This window comes from Thermobia domestica, chromosome 18, assembly GCF_964235325.1.
Source record: "Thermobia domestica chromosome 18, izTheDome1.hap1.1, whole genome shotgun sequence".
NCBI lineage: Eukaryota > Metazoa > Arthropoda > Insecta > Zygentoma > Lepismatidae > Thermobia > Thermobia domestica.
Window position 1 is genome coordinate 136,526,870 of NC_137471.1, and position 16,765 is coordinate 136,543,634.

Here is a 16,765-nt window from a genome sequence, read left to right on the forward strand (position 1 = left end):
GCACTGAGGAAGCAGTATGTGAATTATCCAAACATCCATCTTGCAGAACCTCCGGTACTTGCACAATCAGTTTTAGAGAGGTTGTTTGGGAGTACTTGATCACTCTCTATCCACCTCTCTAGAAATTGGTGTGCAAGTACTGGAACATTCTTAAATAAGGATATTTGGATAGTTCCCATACCAGTTCTTCAGTGATGTCTTGACCCGACTACGATAGATCCCGTAGTAACTGGAGCTATGAACTTTTGAAGTTCACTTGTTTCATGTTTTCGGTACCCAATAACTCCGAAACTATCCAGTTTTGAGCAGAGGTCCATATGAACTTTTTTTTCCTTATTGATGTGAGGAATCTGTTCACAAAATATTGTGATACCTTTTTTGTAACACCCTGTATATTTTAGGTGAAGGGTTAGTTTATTCATCTCACACTCAAATATATAATCATTTAAAAATCAAATAAAATTGTGTGAACAATGTTGCGGAATATGTCTTAAATATTCATAAAAGAGAAATAAACACTGCTATAAAACAAGAAAGAATGTGACGTTGCTAGCATAACTTTAATTGTACCTTTAATTCAGTTCATTATTCAAATAATTTGAGATTTCATTTAACTACTAAACTTAGACTTTGTTTGACTTGACAGACATTTGAATATGACTAATTACTTCTGATTCTCTCTTTTTTTTAAAATAAAATTCCGTATTGTGTTTACTGAATATAAATATTGTTTTAATTATTTGTTTTTTTTATTAATCCTAGTAATATCCTAACGTTTATGTTAGAATGTTGACATCTTCACTGTGTGTGTGTATTTTTCGTATAAGTTATCAGTCTAAAGCTCAGCCTCTGAAGGTTTCTTTAATACGTTGTAGTTACAAAGATGTTAGCATCTACTGAAAACTACTTGTAAAGCAAAGATAACAAAGTTTATTGAATAATTTGATAATGTTCTATCATTAGTAATCAATATAAGAAAGTATATATGTACTAATATCCAACTATTCTTTTTTTCTTCTCTTGTTATCAAAGTGTATTCAAAATAATTAATTGATTTATATTTAAAGGAGACATCGGCGCCGAGGTCAAAATATTTGATTTCACTTATGTTTGTATTTTCTTTTTGTCATGCTTTCTACGAAATACTTCTTAGCTTTTCTTTGTATTATGAAAATCCGAAAACAAAAACTAATAGGTAACAATTTTTTCATTCAAAATAAACTAAGAAGAACGAAATTATTTGTAAAATAATACAAATTCATCTGGAATATATTCCACGAAAGTTATAATCATAGTATATGTATATATAGTATATATACACAGAGTGTTTTTCCCTCGCTTCCCAACAACAAATGCACTTTGATTACAAAAATACCTATAGAGTACTGTCTAATAAAATTGGAACTGAAAATGTTTCAATTTTGAAGGTAGGAATTCATCAAGATTGAGAATATTTCAGTAATATTCTTGTGTTTCAACCACTGAACCAAGTGCCTAGTGTTACATTATTCTTAAACCAAACACAACAACACACTGAGTCAGGCTATGTGATATCATATATTAAAAAAAAAAAAAAAAAACACACACACAATTACGTAACAGTTAACAGTTTCAACACAATAACTGTGTCTTCATCAGACTCCTTCTTGGAAGCCGTCTAATGAAAACAGTTATTATATTGAAAACTGTTACGTGGTTATATGACACAGACTTGCTCAATGTGTTGTTGTGTTTAGTTTAAAGTATGGAAAAAAGTTTAGTTTAAAGTATGGAAAGAAGTTTACTTTAGTATGGAAAGAAGTTTAGTTTAAAGTATGGAAAGAAGTTTAGTTTAAAGTATGGAAAGGTTTAGTTTAAAGTATGGAAAGAAGTTTACTTTAGTATGGAAAGAAGTTTAGTTTAAAGTATGGAAAGAAGTTTAGTTTAAAATATGGAAAGAAGTTTTGTTTAAAGTATGGATAGAATAGTTACAGTACATTATTCTTCTAAATTTCCTAAGCTATATAAGAGTAATGGAATCTCTCGTAGTTGATGTAAGTAAATAAGTTAGCCGAATGCTGTGAATATCACAAAATCTTTATTGGGTTTCGTAGTAATATTTCCTAAACTTGAAGCAATCTTTCCCGAAATTTCAATTAGTTTTTGCATTCAAAATGTTAACAGTATTGTCCAAACAATCAATATTATATTTTTTTCTTGATTTAGTTGTTACAATCATTTTTGTCAGTATTCTCTTTACTCATAAATTTACAGTGGAGCAAGTGTTTGGAACTGTATAGTTCCGTGCTTGTATTTTAATTTTTAATTTTTACAAGAGCTACTTTAAAATAGTTTACGAAGAACGTATGATATCAGTACAATCTCGAAGTCTTCCAGTTTCAAAAAAGCATTTCAAAATCTGCAAAGAAAATAAATACAATGCGTCCTCTATATTGTTTCACTATCTTTTGTGCTAAAAAGAACTAAACATTACATTCTAAGGTTTGAAATCTATTTCTTGTGTTTACTTAAAAGTGTTTCATAATTCCACTTTTATTTGTCATTCGTCTTCACAAGCACACAGGACATAACTTAAGTTTAAGATTTAATTTCATAACATATAATTAGCCAAATTACTATATACATTAATCATATCTAGTGATTTAATGCATAATTCTGATAATAACATAAGCTTCGTCAGTGTGTTTGAAGCGTCAGTTAAATAAAATAAACATGGATGGAATACCAAAAGTCTTATTTATCAAAATTTAATATTTATTCTCTATTTTATTGATGCTTGAGTTAGTTTTGAGTAACTAAGTAAGAAAGTTGAACATTTCAACCTCTAAATCAAATACTACAATAATTATGAGTCAAAATTTAAAAATCTTCAGAGGCTGATTTATGCATGTGTTTGTTCATCAATTTAACACTGTTAGCGCCGTGCTAGTGAGTGAGTGTGCTAGTGTATATTGATTTGACCTTTGTTTGCATTAGTGCTGAGGTTGTAGTCTCTGTTTCAGGCACGCTTCCACATGGCAGGGCACCTTCTGTTCGAGATCAGCTGAGCTCAACTGGAGCAACTGTAGCACCAAGTCCGCAGCCATGCCCTCGTACCCTCTTCGGACGCCTGGGTATTCGCAAACCTTCACTTCTTAGTCTCACCTCGGCCGTTCCTACCAGCCCACATGGCAATGCGACCGCACGAACTTTTAGCTTGGATGATTTGCTTAAGCCGCCGAGAAGTAAGGCCAGGCCTGCTAAAGCTCGGTGTTTCCTGTGTGCCATAGTCTGTGGGCTTGTAGTGTTGTGTAGCACCCTATACTTTGTATCCATACTTTTCTTCATTCTCTTGTATAGTATTTTTATATATCAATAACTTCTTTTCCCTTACATGAACATATCTTGGAAACTCTACTATTGTTTTCTTTCAAGGATAAGTTCATGTGTTTGTTGTCTTTTTTTTCTATGACTAGTTCTTTATTCCAAAAGCTTTGTAGTTATTTCTTTCGGCTTTAGTGATCTCCCTTCATTTCTAAATGGTATTAGTGATTAAGTGGAGGTTACATTATTTGTTGTTATTACGTCAAAATAGTTAATTATTATTAAAGAAAAAGAATCTTCAACAAGCCTCTTATGGTTACCATGATCTCCTTAACAAATTTTATTACCAGTAGTTGGAAATGAAATATAATAAGAAAATTTTGAATTTCATCTGGAGATATCGGTAATATCTTTTTCATTCCTACTTTTGAAGAAAAATGAAAGCACATTTATTTTTCCACAATATTGAAACTTTTATATTTTCCAATCCGATTATTGGAATCTAGAATTTTATGTAGTACGCTCTAACTTAATCTTTCGACGATAACTAAAAAGTAGCAGTGTGTTAATGAGGCTTTCCGTGAAGTAGTGTCATTCCTTATAGGATATAAAATATTTTTGTATTAATGATAAGTGTGTAACATAAATATTTAAAATATTGTAATGTCTATTAGGTAGAGATAATAATAGTCCAGGATTTTATCCCTTTACCGAATTTATTTATGGAATATTACAAAACGGTCTGTATCTACAAAGAGAATATATCAGAATCTTCCTTACAACAAGCAAGGTGAAGGAAGGAATTGTTCTGCACGGAAACCTCTTAGCTCATGGCAACCTCCAGAGGTTTAGGTTGTAGTTGGGAATCTGCTTAGCTCATGGCAGGCTCCAGGGATTTGGGCAAGGTAATACTCCTTCGTCCAGGGCGACCTCAGATGTAGGTGTAGGTTAAGCGATCAGCTGATTGGTCAACTGATACTTCTTTCGTCTTCGGGTCCATTTTTATAGGTGATTTCTGGGTGGGTCGTTCCTCCTCGGGTCCCATCGTGCTGGCTTCGTGTCTTCCTGGTTACTTCATGTGTATTGTCCGCTTGTACTGGTGATTGTAAACAATAGCACATGTTGTATGGGTAACATGTGCTCGCAATGAAAGGTGGGGATCCTTACAATATTATTTCACAGAATAATCAGGAGATGAAAATTAATTATCTAGAAGTAAACCTTGACTGCATATGATACGAGAAGATCATGCACAATAATTAAATGCGAGAAAAAATGACCGTGCTTTTTTAAGAGAAAATTGAATTAATATAATAACTATTGTATTCATAGCATCAACGACGTTGATTGTACAGTGTATTACGAATAATTATTTTATAGAAATATGTGGTATTTTTTGAGGTTAGATCTTTTAAAAATAGATATTAATTTCTCCATATTTGATAGTTAACTTAAACATAAGACTAATGGTTGTTAATTACTTTCTACACTATTCTTCCTCACTCTACTATTCGTTATTTTCTCTTTTCTAGTCTGTTTCCTATAACCAACACCGTACTAGTATTCCCTCTTCGTATTAAATGTAACATAATCTTTCAATGTTATTAGTTCGCTCTATGCTCATAACTTTCTAAATCTTATATATAAAGTTATATCTTAAAATACTTCGTAAATATTTACATAGAGAATTATGTACCTGAGTACCTCTATATCATATTCCTAATTTTGTGTATTGTATGATGTAAATACCAATCTTAACGTACGCCAAAAAATTTAAGTTAACTTAAAATTTTATGAACTTACAACCAGATAAAACTCATTGTATCAGTCAGATTTGTTTGAGAAATGTTTAGAAACGTGTAATATATATATATATATTTATTTTAAAGTCACCTACACCATGAGTTCTCACATATTTCGTATTACTTACTGTTCAATCACCCCAATAGTTTAATGTAAAATTCATATACTTTGAAGTGAATCGTAGAATTGACTTGTATCAATCAAGATAAATAAATTTTACTCATAGTGTTCGAATAAATGAAAATTCAAAAGAAGTGAGTAATTATAAAAAGATCATGGTAATTTTTTTAAGAATCTCGTTGAGGATATTATACAAGAATATATTATATTAATGATATTCTTTTATTTGTAGGATCACCATCACCACGAAAGAAGCGGAACAATTCGACACCTACCAAGAAAAACATTGCTGAGAAGAAGCAAATATTGCAGCAATTAGTTACGCCACCAACTACTCAGAAACCAAGAAAAGTCAGTTTAGGAGAATTAATACAGCTTAGTGAGAAGAAGGTACAAGAAGCAGACAAGAAGAAAGAGGAGAAAACAGAAGGAGAAGAAAAAGAAACAGCTTTTAGTGGACAACCATCTGCACCACCTCGTCCAGAAAACAGATTGGAGAAGAAAGTGACTTTCGCTAAATTGTTGGATAAGGTGTCTGCTGAGATCAGTTCGTCTGGTTCTGACATGAATATGGACCCTCCAAGGTCATCTAGCACCCCACCTTCTCCAGCATTTGAGAAATGCACACATTTCACTTTAAAACGACGAGATACTTCTCCCAATAGCACAAGCAGCACTCAAGGAAGTGCAAGTGATATTGCTGATGTGTCTAGTTCTGATACACTAACTACGCCAGATCTATGCAAACGGAAGCTACTTGGTTACAACAAAGGTCGTGTGACAAAAATCTCAAGTGCTGATTCGATTTTAGCTATGTTTAGAAATTTCACTTCCAGCAAGGTACCAGCTTCCAACCCTTCGAGTCCTCAAGGATCTGATGCAGAAGATTCATCTGGTTTTCCTACGCCACTATCGACACCCGATTCGCCATTGTTCTCAACTACTACAGCTCAACCCAGCAATACGATTGAAGTGCCTGTTCTTGATCCTTTGAGTGCTCAAAAGACAGCTGTCAGTAGTAATCTTCTGCATCCACCAACAATTCTACTTGAGATCCCAACTGTTGATTACAGCAAATGTTTGTCTCCTATCAAAGAGGTACCAACCCCTCTCTCCACACCCTCACCATCACCGACTCCAACACCATTGCTCCCACGTGGTAAGACCGACCTACATTCTATGGTTACAGACGCTAATGCAGATTCAGAAGATGATTCAGACGGCCTCAAAGAAACGTCAATCAGGATAGAAGTTGTGAATACAGATGATAAGGGAAGCTTCATCGTTCCCCAAATATCTATCACAACTGTTACATCTGAAGATGAAGCAGATGAGAGTGCCAAACAAAAGTCCAACAGTGACAACAATCCTGGAAATAACAATTCAACGAAAATTCCGAAAGATCAGCCAGGGGAAAAGACTTCGGCGACTAAAGTACTCAATTCACCAAAACTTAAGACCAAGCCGCCTCCTTTACCTCCACCGCTTATCATATGTAATGACATAGATCCAACATCTGATATACCTGGTGTAAAAGAACCCGAATCAAAAACTCTTATGGATGAATCAATTCCTTGTGCATTATTAGATGACAAGACATCTCCAGTAATTTCACCACTTATCGGGTGTAAAGAACCAATATCAAATTCACCTAATGCTCAGATAACTGTTCACACAGCGTTGGAAAAACACGATATTACTAATATGTGCAAATCTGGGAAAGGTTGTGATAGTGAAGAAGGTTGCCCCACCAGTCCCGTTATTCCATTACTAACTATATCCGAATCATCGCCAACAAAGTGTAATCCAATACTAAGAAGTCATATGCTAGGGTCACCTCCACCGCGACGCCTATCATTACATCATGAAAAATTGCCGTCAGGGATAACAGGGCACGATCCAGCCAACGTAGAAGCTTCAGCTTTTACTTTTCCTTCACTAGATCCCAACCAAGCAGCTCAAGTTAAAAATAAGATAAAAGGATTATCAAAACGCTTACTGAAAGATTTTGATAAACCCAACTCACTAGATCTTCCATGTGGACCTCCTGTAATTACTGTAACTACCAACATGAGTGAAGCAGAGTCAGATACCGATTCTCCGATAGTAAAAGCGGCAACAGGGATGTCATATTTAAGTCCATTTTCAATGTGCTCACGTGCAGATAGAACTGCTTCCGAATCGAACCTTAGTTCTTCTGGATACAGTTCCATGGCAAGTCCCGGTCCATCGAGATGTGGTTCTAATAATCCTTTATGTCCCTCAGAAGTGGAAGATCCTCCTACACCGGGTTCTACAGTTGGACCAAACCATCACCTGCCTCAAGTGCCCCAAGTATGGCCTAGAAGGCCTTCACCATTGCTCCGAACTCCTAACATTGACGACAGTAGTGCAGCTCCTGAAAATGAAAGGACAGATTGTAATCAAATGCGTTTCCGCTCAGATTCTGAAACAATGTCAGATGATCCTCTCATTGAACCTATTGAACATGATTCCACAGTAGACAATGAATCTAACGATGAAGGAATAGGGACGGATCATTTAGAAGAAAAAATCGAAGATGGTGAGCTCAAAAGTGCCAAAGAATTGGAAGTATTTATAGGTAAGCATACCATGTTTTTTCAACATATTAGTGTCACAAGACTACTCACAATTTTTAAAATACTTGATATCAATGCTTACAATTTCCCTCATATTATAATATTTTATTTTTTTTTAAAAAAGACGCACGAATATCAGACAGTGTAAGTCTTAAAATTGTAATTAATAATACATATTTTGCGATTTGATTGAATCACGAAGTATAACTAGTTTGTTGTGTGGTTTGTATCTTGCATAACTTTCCAAGCTTGTATATAGGCACTACCCTCCCCTCCCCCCACTACATTAAGTCTGCAGTTCCGTAGGTCTTCATTTGGCTTACCCTTTTGGAATTTTTTTTAAAAGCTCGAATTGTCGGCCAAACTGTGGTTCCAAGATTTCCAGCCATCTGTATTAGAAATACTTTTTCAACTATCGTTTTTAATAGTAGCGGATCTAGAAAGTAAAAACTGGGGGTGCCTGCCAGAATCCAGACTGTGGTAAATATATTATGAGCTTACTATAAACTTTCAAAAATATATAAATAATAGTTTAAATCATTTTTCGTTACTCTGAAAACTGGGGGGCTAGGCCCCTCGGCCTAGATCCGCCACTGATTTTTAATTTTTATTTTTCACCAATGTGTTAGATGAACTCTGTAATTTAGAAAACTAGCTTCTCAAAACTTGAAGTAGTTTTAAATAATACTTCTAAAATACTGCAAAACCTTGTATAACATTTAAAAAATCAATATCTACTTTTCCGCTAATTTTATTTAATCTTTTGTTTGTTTCACAGTAATGCATTTTCTCGTTGTTATTCAAAAAAGTTCAATTTTAATTCATAGGCATTTTTTTTAATATTCATATTCTATATTTATATCAAATTTTGGGGGCATAGTGGCTCAGTGGTAGAGCGCTTACCTCTGGTGTTCGATCCCCGCCCAAGTAAGTTTGTGGCGGACAACACCGTGTCGGTGGATTTTTGTTTGGATAATCCTGTTTATTCCCACATCCGTATTCCACCATTTTTTCCATCATCATTCACTTACTTTAACCATTTGTCTCCCTTAACCTAGAGGGTATACTTGTGGGACGTTAAACTAAAAGATTTCATTTCATCACAGTTTTATCCAAATTGCCTGAATCTGGATTTGATTCTGATTTTGTGCCTTTTTTATGAAGAATGTTTAGCTGATCAAAGTATCCTTCAGCTGAAGTAGTAGATCTTTTAATTACTTTAATAGAACAATATGTGATACTTATAGGGATTTTTTTAAAAAAAATGTTCATAAGGTGTGAAATTCTTCTTAGTATTTTCTAAAGGTTAATATGATTTATTCGATATTTTTTTAAAAAAGAAAATCATAACAAATACTTAACAGGTTGACTGCCAAGGTGATTTGAGGGTACTACTCTCAGGAGGCCATAAATTTCTTCTTACCTTTGGCTCAATTATGGATAGTCATGTCACATTTTTGTCGCGATATTTTGCTTCTCCCGAAAATGTACCAATGGGAGCCGAGCACCATATGTCATGCTCATGGTATCACAGTAATTTGTGACAATGAGCATCATATATAATGCTCAAGAACCTGAATAGGTTAGTAATTTGTGATATCGAGCATGAGCATCATATGTGGTGCTCATGGCCCCACAGAAAAATAAGGTGAGCACAACATATGATGCTCATGGCAGTCAACCTGTTAAAAACCATGATCAGGTAATACAAGATTAATATTTTAATTTATATACTTAACACCAGATGTAAGGAATTTTAAAGAAAATCGCATGTAACTTTTCGGCTTTCAGGCTTAAGCAGAATTTCCTTTTAAAAGAATCTACCATTATAGTCATGTCTATACGTATAAGTTTCAATCCTTTCAAAAAGTTTAGTGACTTCTAAAAAAAAAAAAAAAAAAAAAAAAAAAAAAAAAAAAAAAAAAAAAAAAACCGAAGCCTTTCTGAGCAAAACACCTCTTAAACTATTTTTTCTGGATCATCCACTGTTCGTAATTTATTTTTCAACAAGACATTCATTCTAGCATCTACCTAAATAGGAAATTTACCTAAAATTAGAAGACAGGAGGTACAAGTAGTAAAATTTCCTATCTAACGGGTTACTCTGGACCGGTGCAAAGTAACCCCGATTAGAGGCTAAAATAGCTTTCTCCCAGTTTTATTTTGTGTACTTCAGAACGTTTCACATTTCAATTTCGACTATTGCTTCAAAGTCCTATTACAGACTGTAGTATTCCACTAAAGTGACTTGAAATTACTGTAGGTGATATCTTTCAAATTTTTTCGGCGTTTACAGCGACTGTTTTCCACACCTCTACAACAAGAAACCTTTCCGGTAATTAGAATGGATGTTAACCTTCAATATTATAGCCAAATTACAGTGAGGTATTCTGTCTTACGCTGGCAGTTGAAACTTTCTGTTTCCAGTTCATGGTTTTACCGATAAAGGACTGTGCAACTCTTTTTCATAGTTTGTGCAAAGTAACCCCTGAAGTCCAAAGTAACCCTGTCTTAGATACTTCTTAAAGTGTTTACTCACAATCTTTTTTAAGTAGCTTTTATTTATTTATTTATTTATTTATTTATTTATTTATTTATTTATTTATTCATGAGAGTATTTTCTTTTAATGCAGACTTTAACTGGTTAATCACTTTAAATAAATATGTTGTCTATCATTTCTCCAAGTTTATAATTTGCAGGAGAAACATAAGGAAATAGTTACTGTTCTACACATCGAAAACATTGGATTATCTCTTTTCTAATTACCTTGATATATTTTATTACATGATGTACTGTAGATAATTAACTCTTCTTTCATTACTAACAGGAAAAGAGCTTGAAAATGGGAAGACGTTAGCAGTGCCAATCATAAATCTTGGACTGCAGGCCCATACCAACCTTATCCAAAAGAGCCTCAGTTTGGAATCCAAACAGCCACATGGAAAGAAACTGGTGACCATGAAGGGAGATAGCCTGGACTCAAAACTTGCCATGGCATCGCTGCAGTTGCCGTCGATTGTTGTTCAAGCGGACTCAACCACAACTGTTGACAGTGACAAGCATTTAAGTCCCGTTAGTTCTAGAAGTGAGAGCCCTCTTAGTGATAAGACTGGCTTTGGCAGGTTTTCCCCACTTTTTTATGGAAAGAACAAGACTGAACTCCCTTACACAGATTCCGATGGCCTTTATGACTGCCCAAGTTCAGAAGTTCTACACTCAGACTGTCCGAACAAAATGCATCGAAAGACCGGTAGGAGACGGGAGAGACGCAACAGTACAAGAACCAAAGCGAGTAAGAGCCCTAGCCCTACAAAACCCACAGCATCCCCAACCATTTTATTAGAGGTCCCATGCAAAGATAGATCACCGAGAAAGCCTAGTCCCAAACGACGTATCAGATCTCAACCCACTGCAAAAGTATCATCATCATCATCATCTGAAAGCCTAAATTCTTCGAGGTAAGTTTTTTGTTTATTTCATAAAAGCTGGTTTAATGATAAATAGGTTTAATTTATAGTATATAATTATAGAATATGTTGCAGAATCATATATTATTCGAACAAAGGAATTTTGCAGCAAGAAGGGTATTTATCAGAGAATGGTTCACTATTGCAAAATACGAGGGCTCTCCAGATAGTAACACGTTTTGAAACTAAGAAAAAAGTAACAGAATGAGCAAACCAAATTTTATTTTATATATATTTGAAAGGTACACTCTGAAATTATTTTTCCATATAATCGTCATGCAAATCAAGGCACTTATCATACCGTGGCACAAGTTTTTCAATACCGTCGCGGTAGAGATCTGCCGCATGTGATTTAAATCACTGCCTTACACCGGAATGCAGCTCGGCGTCAGTATCAAAGCGTTGTGTAGTCAGCCATGTCTTCATCGCTAGGAATAGGTGGTAGTCGCTTGGTGCCAAATCCGGGATGTATGGTGGTAATCGAACACCTTCCATCGAAAACCATCCAAGAGTTCTCAGATACGCTTGGCCGTGTGTGGACGTGCGTTGTCATGAAAAACTCATTCATTATTCCATGTCCGTGCGCTTCACACAGTTGGCGATGGATTTCAATTGACTTGTGGATTCTTGCCAACAAAAACGTAATCACAGAACGCACCTCACAAGAGGCGGGATTTTCTAATGCAGCGCACATTGTAACACACCACAGAAAGCACAGTAAGAGCGTCAGAGTTCTCACGCTACCACAGCTGGATGCGTACTGAGTGTGGCAACATTCTGAGATCAACGTTCTGTAGCCCCACCCACTGCCGTGATAGGCCAAAACGTCTGATACTTTCTGCATAGCCCTCGTAGAAATAAGAAGGACGAAAACTGCAAGCTCGACTTAGTTTATGTCTAAAGAATATGGCGTTTTCAGTTATTATATTTTTTAAAAGTATCTATTTCCTTCCAATTTCTTCTGGCTGTCTGATGAATTATTCAGCGAAAACGTGTAGTTTTTATTCTTTTATTTGTTTTGTTTTCTTATGGTGTTATAACTTCAGAGAAAAAAAATACCGTGATCAGATGGAAATGAAAACTAATGTGACCAGATTCTGACAAGCGAAAAGTAGAACACAAATATAATAGTATATGATAGTTTACTGCGTCGGCAATACGCATGTCATTATTTAATTTAACGTTAACTTTAAGCTAATCATTCGTTTTTTGGTTAAAGAAAAGTACTGAACAAAAGTATTGAAGGAATTCAACACAACTCTAAATGCTTTGATGAATGACAAAGTGGTTCATTTTTATGAACATACACTGAAATTTCGTGTTGGACTAAAACTTTATTTTTTATCGATTTTCGAAGCGTGGTATTATTTCCTGGAATGTGAGAAAATTTAGATCGTCACGAGGGAACTTATAGCATCTAGGGAACCCACAACTTCTAACTTGGTTGGCATCATTATTGTAAGGTGAAAAAGAAACTTTTCCTACATTACCTATATCTCAACAAGTGCTTTTCAGTAAAAACAATGTATTGCAAAGCAATGTTTTGTTGATTGTTCTACTTCCCTAATCTTTTGAGGAGTGTTAAAAATACAGCACAGTTCATTATTCAGGAAAACTGCATGTAATTCAAAATGTTGTGAATAAAGAATGAAACATTAAAATTTTGCAAATAAGTTAACTCAGGACATTTCGAAGAACATTTTAAAAAAGAAGGATATTTCTCGATTTTCTATGCGTCTTCGCAACACGCAGGACAGTTCCTTGAAAAACAGCATTGTACTGCGAAAATCAGTACGTCTGGTCACCCTAGACTACAGGAACAATTAAACACTTTTTAATATTTACTGACATATACAATGTATAATTATGCACGTTGTTACTATTTGTATTTTTGTTGTTATTTGTTGTTGTTGTGGTTTTTGTTGTACATCCGTCAGACTTACAAAATAAGCTCAAGTATTGTCCATCTATGTCTGCCATAGTTTGGAAGTGCAGAACAGTTTACCAAACTGTTATACAAAACACTTCGATGAGTAGGCCCGGTGTCACCCGCAATATATACCAAGGCGATAGATAAATTGGTGATATTGAACATGCCAACACGTCAACTAAATCCGACATTTGGTTATAATCACAGTAATTATCGTAGGTTTTGAATACTATGGAGGAGAAAAAAAAAATTAATGTTAAGTATAATTTCTCCAATAGTGAAGTAATTATTATAAACTTGTAAGCAAGCTATAAGACCAAGTAAAATTGTCATAGAATAAATATGTCATGCGTAATAAAGAACAAGAAGGTAAGAATTTTTGAAAGGAATATAATAATAATAATAATAATAATAATAATAATAATAATAATAATAATAATAATAATAATAATAATAGACATAATATATATTCAAAATAGTTCATTTCTGAAAAATCTTACTTTGAAAAGATTAAGATAGAAATGAACTTAAATTTAGGATAGAAATGAACTTTTTTTTTATCGTGAAATTGCTCATGTTTCAGAGTAAGATAAATTTAGCACAAAAGTAATTGAAAATGAGACGAAAAATTGAAATCTTTTAGTTTAATATCCTGCGCTTATGCCCTTTAGGCTAAGGGATACGATAATAAAAACAAATGAATGATTATGGAAAAGTTGGTGGGTTGAGAAAATGGGAGGAAACAGGAGTAATCGAGAATATCCACGGACACGATATTGTCCACCACAAACTTACTTTGCCGGGTATCGAACCAGGGACCTCAGGCACTTTACCACTAAAAGTAAGCGCTTTACCACTGAGCCACCGTGCCACCCCCAAAAGTAATTGAGTTTGTAACTCAAAATTACTTTTAATTTCACTCAGGAAAGGTCAATTTCTATTATTATTATTATTATTATTATTATTATTATTATTATTATTATTATTATTATTATTATTATTATTATTATTATTATTATTATTATTTCTGGAGTGGAACACGTATTAGATTCCTCAAATGTAAAATCAGTAGAAATTGAATCTAATATAACTTAAAAGAAGGTTTTTAGTGAACACATTATACCGTGCACGTCCACAGATTGCTGCGGTAGGCAGTAGTATAACTTTTCAATAATCTTAGATTTAGATATGACGCTCCCTCGCAAAGATTAGTTGGGCAAAAGTTTTGAAACGTAAGCATTACTAAGATGAATTGCGGATTTAAAATTAATTTTTCACGTTAGTGTTCAAAGTTCGAAAAATTGTAACATGATTTTTTTAAAAAATAATATACGAATAAGTTTTGCTAATTTCCTGACAGTGACTTTAAGTTCAGTGTAATGCAAATGAAACTGATTTTAAGTTTAGTGCATCTGGTTTAGCATACTGACTATAACCCTAAGTTTAGCTCAAGTTTCTGAAATATAAATCAGATTTAAGTCATAGTGATTTTAAAAGTGGATTACTAGAATTCTCTTTAATATTAGATTCGAGAAAGTGACTGCTCATCTGATAACTAAGAATTCATCTGTTGCTTTCTCAGAAGGGTTTGTATTTTTAAGGTACTCATCTTGAAAATATTAAAGATATAGAGAATGCTGGATATATCACCAGAGTCTAAATTCTTACGTACGAATCAATAAGAAGGTGAGTGATATCATTGTTATATACTTGGAACAGACTTTGGTATAAGTGCTAGTTGCTTCCTTAAATTTATATGTAGATATACCTACATATGCTTGTCTTTCTTTCCTTTTAACAACATAATCTTAAGAAATATACGCTACATATAGCAGCATTTTCTCTGAAATAGAAATAACAATATGGCGCAATCACTCAATTGTATAGCTTTCCCTTATAATAATTGTAGAAATGAACCACATTGATTTATATTAAATATATATAACCCGGATTTTTGTAAGCATCTACTGTGATCCTATTATTTTGGCACGAGAATTTTACTGCCCTGTATGAGAGGTACTCCTGCCTATAGCATCAAATTTGACGACAGTTGAATCGAGGTCTGAGCGATACTGCAGATGATATGTCAAATCATAATTATTAAAATTGAAACCAAAAAAAATACAATCTGATGTAGATATTGCATAGTATAAACAAAAATGTGAAGGTACGGCACAATATTAGTTTTGTTTGGAAAGTGTAGACATAGAGAAGTCAATGTAGTGGCAAAAATTTGACAGACAATAGGTTTCCAAATTTTGCAGTTCTTTATGGCTTATTGATATGCTAACGTTTAACCACTTGCCTTACATATTTTAGTCACAGATTTTACCTATTTTACACATTTTTTTTTTAAATTTGTGTTTTGGAATGTACACTTGATGCCACTAACAACGGTTGAAAAAATGTATAATTGATGGTGCTATGACGTCATAAATCCTTTAACGAAAACCTTAACATTATTATCCCGAGTTAACTCTGTAGCAAGTATACTCGGGTTCGCAGAAAAAAGCAAACTTTTGTTACAGATCCTACAAGTAAACTCGGGTTAATAATATATTATACATAACAGGATTCCGAGTATACTCGGGTTAATAAGGCAAGTGGTTAAAACGCCAAAAATATCATACTTTGAAAAGTGCTTCCGATGGTTTCATATGCTCCATTGTTGCTCGTTGAAATAGTAACGATGAGCATTACATACACGCTTCCACTGACTTGTGAGCGAAAATTGAGCATCTCTCATACCTCAATTCAACTGTCGTCAAATTCTATGCTTTAGGCAGGAGTACATCTGATGCAGGGAGTAAAAGTTCTCGTGCCAAAATAATTGAAGCACAGTGAATACTTACAAAAATTCTTGGTGTTCGAAAACTTTTCAGCGGTAGTATATATATATATATAATGAATTGATGAACTTTTATTGCTGTTCTAATTATTATTTATAGTTGTGCGCTCGGTTCTGCAATGGGGCACGTTGAACATTTTCTTGCACGAACTGAGCCAAGGTTTGGCCCATAGCAACATCGCCAATTCTGTAATACCCCACTTTCACCACAGTAAAAGTGTGTTTCAATTTCATAGTTTCTCATACATTAGGTTCGTTGTCTTGATGGAGATACTCCCACAGTAACTGAAAGTTTTCTTCCCTTCTCTCTATATTAGACGTACATGGCAGCCTATAATTCCTTAAGATGTCAACTTGATGATGCATTATTCAATAAAAAACATTAATATTTATATAATAGTTTAATTAGAAATCAATTCCGAATTCTTTTAACAGCCTCTTCATCAATTTACACATTATAATTAGCATACACTCATTACATATCATTATATATCTATATTCATTTTCCATGTTTCACTATATTATTAAAATCATCTTTATTCCATTATATTTCGTAAAGGATTTTTAATAAGAAAAGCTAGAATCATCTCTTCAATGCATATACATATTGACATCATCCAATAATCTATCGGTTACTCTGTTTTATAAAGACCGCATTTTTTATTATCTGACAGGTTAACTTTATACAAAATA

General features: G+C 33.9%; 1 protein-coding gene across 2 annotated transcripts in view; it reads left to right on the forward strand.

Moving 5' to 3' along the window:
* Positions 1-16,765, forward strand: part of LOC145675647 (uncharacterized) — a 920,247-nt gene that overhangs the window by 870,029 nt on the left and 33,453 nt on the right. The window contains exons 19-21 of one of the 2 annotated variants that reach the window (XM_081746206.1): positions 3,003-3,224; positions 5,459-7,828; positions 10,655-11,285. In XM_081746206.1, the coding sequence (XP_081602332.1) occupies positions 3,003-3,224; positions 5,459-7,828; positions 10,655-11,285 (3,223 nt within the window). The remainder of the gene's footprint in view (positions 1-3,002; positions 3,225-5,458; positions 7,829-10,654; positions 11,286-16,765) is intronic. The other variant, XM_081746207.1, reaches the window with a different exon arrangement.